This window comes from Tachypleus tridentatus, chromosome 1 (genome assembly GCF_004210375.1).
Source record: "Tachypleus tridentatus isolate NWPU-2018 chromosome 1, ASM421037v1, whole genome shotgun sequence".
NCBI lineage: Eukaryota > Metazoa > Arthropoda > Merostomata > Xiphosura > Limulidae > Tachypleus > Tachypleus tridentatus.
In genome coordinates, this window is record NC_134825.1 from 183,847,219 (window position 1) to 183,858,535 (window position 11,317).

The following is an 11,317-nucleotide window of genomic DNA, read 5'->3' on the forward strand; positions in this document are numbered from 1 at the left end:
AGTCAAATCGAATTAAAAGGAAACTTCCACGTAAAAGTAAATAATCTTCCACGAGCGGGGATGAAGAGGAACCACAACGTTCCTGACTACCCCTGTTGGGGAGAGAATTCCTCAAACTTTTCTCTCTCTAAACTAAACCCCTGACAAGTTCGTTTCGTTTCCCAGCATGGCCAAGTGGTTAAAGTACTCGACTCCTAATCTGAGGGTCGTGCGTTCGAATCTCTGTCACACTTAGCATGCTCGCCCTTTCAGATGTGAGGCTTTTTTTATGTGACGGTCAATCCCCCTATTCATTGGTAAAAGAATAGCCCAAGAATTTGCAGTGGGTGGTGATGACTAACTGCCTTCCATCTAGTCTTACACTGCTAATTAGGAAAGGCTATCGCAGATAGTCCTCGTGTAACTTTGCACGAAATTAAAAAAAAAAAAAAAAAGACTGAGAATTTATAAAGTGAATATTTTATTAAAGTTTTTAACATTGCTGTTTGACGTGTTTAAAGGTTATACGCATAGATACGTGTATTTCAGGTTTTATATGTGTGTGTGTGTGTGTGTATGTGTATACCAGTGAATAATGATTTCAATTATACTTGAGTAACATATTATTAATATTAGAGCTATTACCTAATAAAGGTATGTGTATAGTTTTTAATGTTTTTTCCTTATCTGTATTCATTTAATATTGCAATTTTAGATGGTCCCTTACAATTTTATCTTGAAGCAACTGGTCTCCACAGCTTGTTCCTTATTATCTAATTTTTTTGTTTGATTACTTTGGACAAAGGAAAATAGGTTTAGTTGTTACGTTTGTAGAGAGTGTGAGAACAAAAATCAACTTTCATAATTTAGACACGATAAGAAATCGAAAAGTTGAAACGATTTTGTCGCGCTAAGTAATAAAGTTTTATTTGTTAAAAAACGCCATTTTTTAGAATTAGCCTGTTAGTGAAATAAATCTACAGTGATTGACTGAGTCGAAGTAATTTTTTTATTTTCTGAGAATGGTTGTTCTGAGTCGTTTGAGCTTATAAACACCTTCCTTTAAAAGAAAGTATCTTCTATTAATTCTACAACATGACACATGCATAGCTCTGGTTAGTGAAAGAACCAACGATTTAAAAACATAATGGGGAATTGTAATTGTTTAAAATCAGTGTCATCAGATGATGTATCACTTCTGAGAGAAAGTCGGAATTCAAGAGAATCACCCACAGAACAGTTGGGTCCACCACCTCCCTATCAGGTATGCATTTTGATAAATAATTTTCCAAGTCTACCTAAGACCAACTAATAGTAATAGTGCCACCACTACTGATGCAACCACCTAACTAAATTTCCTTTATATATTACCAAGACTTATTATTTCAGTTAGATCAAATACTTTTTACCTCTTTGTTTAAATTTAACACAAGTTAAGGTTTTTCAAAACAAGTTACACTCCTGTTAAGGCAGTTCGATTTCTCTAACCTAGTAATTGTCTTATATAGTGAGTTACTTTTGGCAGTGAAGAAAGTTAGTGGTTTACAAGGGTTTAACTCACTTTAAGAGTGAAATGAGTGATTAACTGACAAAAGCAAAAAGATGGATTTAAAATTTTTACCTTTCTTAAGGTGGGTATGCAAATATAACCTCAAAGAACCAAATGGTCCTTTGTTGTCTATATGTCACAGTTTGAATTTTGAGAACATATATGTAATGAATTATTTAAACTAACCATTTGACAGTTTGAGTTTCTATGAAAGTGAAATTTCAAAAAATTGATGACATCTTGCATTGTATGAGAACATTTAGTGTTTAATAAGAATGTTAAATATATTAGGAAATACAAAAATAGGGTCAAAAGCTAGATTTGTGTTTGTACTTGGAACTATAAAAAAAAAGGGTTCCTAACAATAGGGTAAGTGTGGTAATAGAATAAACATCCTTTAAAGGTTATCTTTAACTTTCTCATGGAAATGGGTTCTATATATAAAAAAATTGTACATTATATTAGAAGCTCATGGAAGTTTTTGTTAAAAGATCTGACATTAGTCCATGGAATAAAATTGTAAGTTTATTTATTTATATTATTAAATATGATAAAGTTAACTTTAACTAAGCTAAAACAAAAAACTTAAGTTACAGTATTATTTTATCTCTGTTTAATACATGCTGTACTGAATAAAGGCTTAACTAATGTTAGGCTTAAAAAGATGAGTATTTGCACCTTTCAGAGTTGGTTTCACAATGTGCACAGCATTGAGTTTCTGCAAGCTAATGGTACTTCTTCAGATGGATGTGCCAAAAAAAAAGTAAAAATAGTGAAATTCAGTATTGGTTTCTAAAGCTGGACAGTTAGTGGAATTTGCTGATCAGTTAATCATTTGTCTTATAAATACATTACATCCAATTAACTGATTCTCCTCATGAGATGTGACACTGATCGACTGAAGTGAACATTTTCAATTATGAATAAATTAGGAATAAAAATGAGAAATCGTAGTGGCAATATTTGAATTATTTGGGTAATTGAAAACAAATAATTTGATTTATTTTTTATTTTAATTGCATTATTTGGTTTAATTATAATCATTAATAATAGATTATTTTACCTGACACTAACTGATGTAGTTAATGGTCATATGTTATTTGTTATATTGATTAATTGTATTAATTGTCTAGCTTACAAAAATAAAGTGGTATTTCAGTTGTTATTTGAAGAGCTCTGAAAGTGAACTATGTGAAAGATTCAAAGATCCTTGCTGTTTCTTTCATCTTTCCCTGAGGTGTGTGACTGTTACACTGTAGATAATTGTACTAAAAACTGAGATGGTGTTAAATATCTCATATCACTTCTGTAAGGTTACAACCATTATTTTAGGTAGTTAATGGCACAAAGAACATTCTGTTTGCTAATGTGAAGATCCTTTGGACCTCTAAAGGAACAATAAATGAAGACAGGTATGTACTTCCCACACAGTACCATGGCCATAGTACCATGCTATAAGTCAGGTATAATCATAAAGGTGGATACAATATATATAGCCCATTGTTAGCTCTTTTTGCTTACAAACAAACCATCACTCTCTCAACTTTAACATACCTATCATAGCCATACCTAATACTAGGAGTTATATTCTATAACTTAATATACCAATAAAACTGTATATCATACTATTTAAGGTTTATGTGATTCAGTACGTTAACACTTTTTGTGTCCCACCTAACAACTATTAGTTTCTCAACTGATGTATATCATGTCCACATATATATATTTAATGGAACACAATATATTCCAGTTATTTCATAACTAAAAATCAGTATAGATCCAAAGGTTCTATCATATTTCTGTCAGCAAAAAATATTTAATTCAACATTACTAAATTTACATAACACATGTTTCTGATAGAAAGTAGAACGGTCATTCCATGTCAAATCATCCAGATTTTGGAAAATTTTCCAGGTGACCTCCCTCAGAATGCCTTGAAAAAATTCACATGTGCTCAACTACCCATATAATGAAAAATTACCAAAGATTAGATCAATATCTCTAATAGTTTCTGATTTACAGCTCTGTAAAATTTAGTTAATATTTTTTTATTTTTAGCAAATTCATTTTTGGACAAATTATGGCTGCTTAAAGCTGCAAGAATAATGGTGGTAGAAGGTTGAAATTTGCTACACTGACTGAATTTATCTCACAGAATTTAAAAATGGTCTCAAATCAAGTTTATCTCTCTTAGGATTTTCATAGTGAGGCTCTACAATCACCTGAAAACCCAAAATTGTATAAAACATTGGTTTATGTAATAAGCCATAGCTTTAAGACTTAATATGATACAATACTGAATTATTTTTTTTCTAATTTCCTATAACATACCAGTTGATAAATCAGCAACTGTTATAATTAAAAGTCTGTTAGATCTCCTGTAAAAAATTTAGTTGCATGCAACTTTTTATGATTGAGCTAAAAATAGCCCTACTTCAGGTCACAGTTTGACCATGTCACCAGTTATTCAGCCTTTTCAGATTTTTACCATATATTCTTACATCTCTGATTATGATCTACATAAAAAAAATCAAGGTGTTCAACCTACTTTTTGTGTTGTAATTTTTTAAAGTATCCTCTGACTACATGTTGTTTACTTGAAAATAAACTTCACTTCAGGTGTGTTACTGTGTACAAATATATCCATACAATTTTGAAAAATACCTGTCAGAACATTATGAATCCCATTGAAATATTCTAACCAGCCTTTCACAATGTTAAATAATGAAGTTGTAAGAAACAAGAAAGAATTAATTCATTTCTGAACAAGTTTATTGGCATAACTAGTTAGATCACATGGCAATGCAAATATATTGTGTATGCATTACAGTTATGCAGATATGGCTGAGTTTAAGATTCATAATATAGTTAATACAAAGGTAAATCAGACACAAAAAGCACAGTGCTACAACAGGGGATAACTGAGAAAGATTATAGTCACATCAAACTGCAATAATTGTGACAATAAAATGTTTCAAAAACTGCTTTGGTGATAAATTAGCCTTAACAACATCAAATAAACATTGCTTTGTTCAGACAGCTTGAATAAATTTCTAAACTTCGAGTTTGATTATGTTGAGATCACTTTGACTTAGAACATAGTGGTGAGCACTACTGCCTTGCACAGTAGGTGCACCTGTCAGACAAAGAATATGTTGGAAAGGAATCTAGCTTTCATCTTTACGTGATCTTGCAGGCCATGAGAACAGTTCGTTTCTTGATTTATTCATAAATGACACCAACACATTGGAATGTTCATCTGATCTATGTGTTATGTTTCCCACATACCGTTCATGTTTGTATATACATGCCACATATTTCACTAGCTGATAATTGTCATTGTTATCATTCGACCCTATTTGAGCTTCTGCAGCATCACTTTCACTGCTACTACCAACAGTTACAACTGTGTACACATCATCACCTTCTCATACACAATTTGTTGGTAGAATAAAGCTATGATGTGACCTCATACCTGACACAGTTTTGTATTTTTCAAAGTGCTCACACACCTGAAGTGTTTATTTTTCAAGTAAACAACATGTAGTCAGAGGATACCTTAAAAACTTGTAACTCAAAAAGTTGGTTGAACACCTTGATTTGTTTATGTAGATCATATTGAGAGATGTAAGAATGTATGGTAAAAATCTGAAAAGGCTGAATAACTGGTGACATGGTCAAACTGTGGCCTGAAGTAGGGCCATTTTTAGCTAAATCATAAAATGTTGAATGCAACTACATTTTTTACAGGAGATCTAACAGATTTTTAATTACAACACTTGCTGATTTATCAACAGACATTTATAGGATATTAGAAAAAAAATTCAGCATTGTATCATGTTAAGCTTTAGAGCTATGGCTTATTACATAAACCAATGTTTTTTCACAATTTTAGGTTTTCAGGTGATTGTACAGTCTCACTATGAAAATCCTAAGAGAGATAAACCTGATTTGAGACCATTTTTGAATTCTGTGTAATTAATTCAGTCAGTGTAGCAAATTTCAGCCTTCTACCACCATTATTCTTGCAGCTTCAAGCAGCCAAATTTTGCCCAAAAATGAATTCGCCAAAAATAAAAATAAAATGAACTAAATTTTACAGAGCTGTAAATCAGAAACTATTAGAGATATTGATCTAATATTTGGTAATTTTTCATTATATGGGTAGTTGAGCATACGTGAATTTTTTTCAAGGCATTCTGTGGGGGTCACCTGCAGCCCCCTAGATGATTTGACATGAAATGACCCAGAACATAATTTCTAGTTTCTTTGCTTTACTAACATCATGTATAGGACTTTTAAATTATTTGTATCTCTTAGAATGTCTACAATTACCCCAGTGTAATGTGGTTAGGATGTGTTCTGAACTTACATTTTGCTTTAAGTAAGAGAAGTGGTTCAAATGTGGTTTAAAATGTAAAATTCAGTCATTTAATCAGTTGTGACATTATGGCTGTGAACATTAAATGAACATTCAGATAATCTGTAGTAAAGTAAAATGAAGTTAAATAATTTGTGATGCACACTTATAAAGAGACTGAGTTCTAGTAAGTACAAACTTCTTGAGGCTCTCCTTATCTGCAGTCATTTGCATTACTGTAAAATGATTGTAATACTCTTGTTTCTATATAGGCAGAACTAGCCTGTTTTTATTTACTTTAGAAGGTTAAGAAGTTACTTGTGTATTTATTCAAGAATGTAATGCAGATGAAATACACGAGTTTTTATTCATGTGTACATTGATACGATGTCTAGCTGAACTAAATGATTGTCCCTAAATTACCCTAATGACCTTTCAACTCCAGGAGAATGAATCAGTTCCTGTGTATTATCCTTCGCCTAGTGTCAGCCGTCCAGCATCCCAGTTAACTGAAGAAGAACAAGTTAAAATAGCTCAAAGGATTGGCCTAATCCAACATATACCAAGTGGACTTTACGATGGTAGTAAGAAAAACAGAGAGTAAGTTGTTTATTTCTGCAGCAGTGTATCACTCATGCTTGAAGGTTTATACATTAAAAGATTTACCTGAAAAATGTTGATAATGGACAGTGTCTTTCTTGGAAATTTTAGATGGACGTTGTGAGGTGCTACTGGACATGATTGTGACTCCTTTAGCATCTGTGAATGTCCTTAACTTTCTCTGCAGACAAAGAGCTCTCTAACAAGAGTATAAAAAGATGATAAACTATCTTTATACTAAGAACTGCTTCATTTTTGATTGCTGAAATGTCCAAGGAGATTGGATAATTTTATATAGAGGCCATTAAAGTTACAAAATACTTAGTAAATACAACCATTCCAACCTTGTTTAAATGATACTGTCATCATATCTGGTTTAGTATTGCAGGAAAAGCACAAGGCAGGACACAGATTAACTGGTTACATCTTTATGAATTATTTTGTCTGCAAACTACATTTATCAAATGATTATTCTCGAGGGAAACTGTAATCTTCATCTATTTTATGAAGTGTCAATTATTACATCTCAAATATCTACTATTATAGCACTCAGTGTTTGTCTGTTCTGAAAATGCTTCCAAGCAGCTTCCAGTCTGTGTGTGTGTGTGTGATCTTACTTCAATAAATGTAAACAAAAGGCACGTGTAATATAGTTTAACAAACATTTTGTACAACATGTTAAGAGCTTATGAAAGTTTCTAAAAAGTGTGATGTTAGTTCAAACAGTAAAACTATGAGTTTATTTACTGATGGTACTAAATATGATGAAGTTTAGCTCTGAGTAAGCCAAATTAAAAACTTGCACAAGCTACAGTGTTATTTTATCTCTGTTAAATATATATGTTGCACTTAATAAAGGCTTAACTAATGTTAGGCTTAATATAAGTGGTCTTACATATTAGTGTAATTATTTTGTATTATTCTATAAATGTTTTGTTGAGATTCTAATTTCACTATAAATATTGTGTGGGTCTCTACTAATTCATGTATAGTTCTTTATTTTCCATTTGTTGTTCGTGAAAACTTGTCTTTTACTGGATTTTAAAAAGCTGTATAGAAATAAATACTGTATTACAGTAACTTTTGCTGGTCTGTAACTGTTAGTAATAGAAGGAAGCTAATTAGAGAGAACTTATTTTGGACAAACAATTATAAAGTAATAAGTAAAGTTACCAGTTTTACTTTGTCTGTAACAAATTAAAATCTAAATACATGTGATAAAATATGGAAATACAAAGACATAATTCAAATTGTTCTAGGAAAGAAATGGGTGTGTAGTTAGCACATAGGCTTAGTGACTTTAGAGATCACCGAAACATGCCAGTCTGTTTGTGTTATTGTTATAGTTAATTGTGAATAATTAATATGAAATACTAGAAAAGGTTAGCATCGATGTTGGGAGAGGTGCTGGCAATTTCTAAATCTTTTCATTGGAATTTAAATTTTAAAAAATAGTGAAACTATAAGTACATTTTGGTGAATTTAATACATTGTTATCTCTGACTACAGATGTATGTTATCTTTATATCTATATTAGTAATACTCATGTAAACTGTAGTTATGAAATATGCCTGAAAACTTGGTCATATTTATGTTTTAAGATGAATATAAATAGCTGATTTACATACTTTAGTTGTTTGAATCTGTGAAAATTTATTAGTTTCTATACAGCAGCTATAAATAGTACATGTTAAGGTTACTAAAAGTTAACTAAAAATTGTGTTGTTTTTTTTAATATAGGTGTGTCATTTGCATGGGGGACTTTGTGTTTGGAGATCCCATTCGGTTTTTGCCATGTTTGCACATTTATCACGTCGACTGTATAGATGATTGGCTGATGAGGTCATTTACTTGTCCATCCTGTATGGAACCAGTAGATGCTGCTCTGTTGGCCATGTATCACACCTAACTGATCATCTGGTAGTTAGAAGTCACTCCTTGAAGTGTTTAATTAGCCAAGCAACATGGTTAAAGAGAGTCATTATAGATGTCAGTAATTGCTTATCAGTTAGGCCTTTTACTATATAACTAATCACAGTTAGTACTCTCAGAAACTAGGTTGTTTGTGCTGCAAATAAACAAGAAAGATCATCTACTGTTGACAAACAGTTGAGATTATCATAAACATTTTCTCCTTTGTTATAAAAATAAAACTGTTAATAAATTCTTTAATCACACAGTGTCTTTGCTGTGCAAAGCTCAGGATATTAAGTGAAAGGATTTTGTTAAAAGTGACCAAAACAGCATGAAATATATTTAGTAATCTCTGGTTTTGATTTTATGGTAACTAACTTAGTTTTGAATGAGTTTTACTGTTTAGAAACATGTAAAGAACATGCACAATATTTATTTGAGTTTGAAGATCACGTAATCATGATACCCAAACATCACTTCCAACAGTGGTACTCGTAATATATATATATTTTAATTAGGTTGAGAGTATTGTATGAATGGATTGCTTTAAATCTGTTATGTATATGCAAGACAATGCTTTAGTAAGTTTTAAGACAGTTAGGTCATGGCCTGACCAATTGTTTATGGTATTATAGCTACAGCTAATGTATTAAAATGTACTTCTTTTGATTCAGTACATTACATTATGTATATACAGTATTAGTTAAAGTAGCTAAGGTTCAGTCTCATAGCATTGTCAACAGTTTTCTGGGTAGGCATGACCCCAGACCCTTTGTAGAAATGATAATGTGTTAATGGCCAGACTGCTCCAAAGTTAGTTCCCATGGAAACAAAATTTGTTCCACTGTTGAACAAAAACATAACTGTTTTAGAAACAAAGTAATAATTGTCTATAAACAGTGAAATTTGATGAGAGATGCATTGTATGTTGTAAAAAAAATGTTTAACGAAAGGACACTTAGCTGTAGTACATATTGCCTTTAATCAGTCTGGAACCCAAAACAGTAGAGCTTGTTCATGTGTTCAATAGTTCTAGTGTAGAAGGAGGTAAGGTATATAAAAGGTTCAGAAAATAGTTTGATATAAATGGAAACACAAATACAATATATGTAGGTATTGTTACACTTGGCTTGATTCCAGCTGGAACAGTATGAAATGAAGTTCTGTAGAAGCTTGAACAGTTTTGGCTGTATTATTTATGTATTCATTATTATAAATACTTATGGTTATTCCCTTGGTAATATGTGCTTTCTGTTTATTATCTTCCAGTTCTCTATAATAGTGACTTGTCTGCTATAAGTCTGACTTGTTTCTTTCTGTTACTTTGGTTCAAAAAGTTTTTGAAAATTCTTTGAGACAGTTTTTTTGACCCTTGAACATTCTCTGGTTTGTCAGGAACCATCTGGGTTCCTATAAATTTTGATATTAAGCTATATTGGTGTTATTAGATTTATGTGGTGGTAAAGTTATGTATGACCCTGTTCTGAGGAATGGTATTTGTTTCAATGAATGTCATAAATTAAGGGAAACTTATGAAGATGATTGTCTTAAAGTTTACTGGAAGTTCCACATACACAGTTTGTTGTTTCAATCCTTTCCTACAAACCCACAGAATCCATCAATTCCTTTTTCACTCTATAAGAAGGAACATCTTCCAAAGTGACACATCTAAACATCAGGTACATGGTGACAATAAGGCAGAATTTTTGTTAGGTATTTTCAAAAAATAGTTGATTGGCAGAAACTGAAGCTACAACTCAATTTGAGTGATAGCAAATAGTTTATAATGGACAACTACAAATTTAATTGTCAGTATGGAGACAGTGAGTTTGATTCTAGTTAGTCTGGACCATACATTTAAGGACACAGTGTTGAAGTTGATGAGTGATTGGACATTTCCTAACTTGTTTTAGCATGTTGGGTAATATGTTTTGGTAAAGATTGATTGTGCATTTTTCTCAAAATGCTGAAACAAATTAAAAATAAACTGTAGGTAGAGACGTGTTTGAAGAACATGGGTAAAGTCAGCCAGAAATTAAACTCTTATGCCTAATTAGGGTTAGATCCATACATTTCACACATACATACTGTAGGTAAATAAATTGTATAGGTAATTGTATGTATGTATAAAAAAAAAACTAGAAGTTGAATGAACTAATTGCTGAAAAACTGGACACACTTAATAGGGACCCAAAGACTTTACTGTAAGAATGACGGGAACACCTGTTATGTGGCTGTCATGAAGTAGGTAAATTTAGTTTTTATTCGTTGAACGTTATCACCAGTACAACATCTTGTTGAAGCTTAAAGTCACCTCTGCCCAAATGTAGCATCAGTGTAAACTTAAAGACATACCTTTTGTAAACTGTTCATGATACCAGCATTACGTTTAATGTATTTATTCACCAGTTAGAGAAACTATCAGACAGAAATGCATGACTCTATGTCCACCAGAGACTTTATTAAAACACAGATATACACGGTCACCAGAATTCTAAAGGGTTTCTGAACAATCTCCTTACTGTAACTCGGAGGGAACTGGAAGTAAATGTATTTTGTTTGGGCACGGGACCATAATAAGATGTCACCAAAGTTAGAAAAAAAGGCCATTTATATTATCTCTTTCTTCTTTTTTTTTTTTAGCGTATGCATTGGTGTGTTAAGTGTTAACCCCTTCCATAATGATGTAATTCTACTTGAATAACACAAAAGTTATTTCTCTTGCAAGTTGAATACAATTACTGATAGAAATTACACAAATACTATATTTTGAAAAAAACGATTTTCACTTTACATACTTGCTGTCTATATACAATTTGAATACGAATGACAATAGACAGGCTGAAAAACAAAATATGGCACAATAAGGGTCAGTGGAAATGCATCAGGGTGTGAAATCAATTTTTGTTATATAT

The 11,317-nt window shown here is 31.7% G+C and overlaps 1 protein-coding gene across 1 annotated transcript; it reads left to right on the forward strand.

Annotated features, from left to right (window-relative positions):
- The first annotated feature begins 748 nt into the window (after positions 1 to 748).
- Positions 749 to 11,077, forward strand: LOC143232017 (RING finger protein 11-like). Its single transcript, XM_076467001.1, has 3 exons — positions 749 to 1,243; positions 6,334 to 6,488; positions 8,229 to 11,077. The coding sequence occupies exons 1-3, from the start codon at positions 1,127 to 1,129 to the stop codon at positions 8,395 to 8,397; spliced, it is 441 nt and encodes a 146-aa protein (XP_076323116.1). The 5' UTR covers positions 749 to 1,126; the 3' UTR covers positions 8,398 to 11,077.
- The last annotated feature ends 240 nt before the right edge of the window (positions 11,078 to 11,317 follow it).

Bases quoted from the DNA above. Each gene is read 5' to 3' on its own strand.
- LOC143232017 (XM_076467001.1), top strand. From the start codon at position 1,127: ATGGGGAATTGTAATTGTTTAAAATCAGTGTCATCAGATGATGTATCA. The intron at 1,244-6,333 runs GTATGCATTTTG...TTTCAACTCCAG, and splicing joins GTCCACCACCTCCCTATCAG to GAGAATGAATCAGTTCCTGT. The intron at 6,489-8,228 runs GTAAGTTGTTTA...TTTTTAATATAG, and splicing joins GGTAGTAAGAAAAACAGAGA to GTGTGTCATTTGCATGGGGG.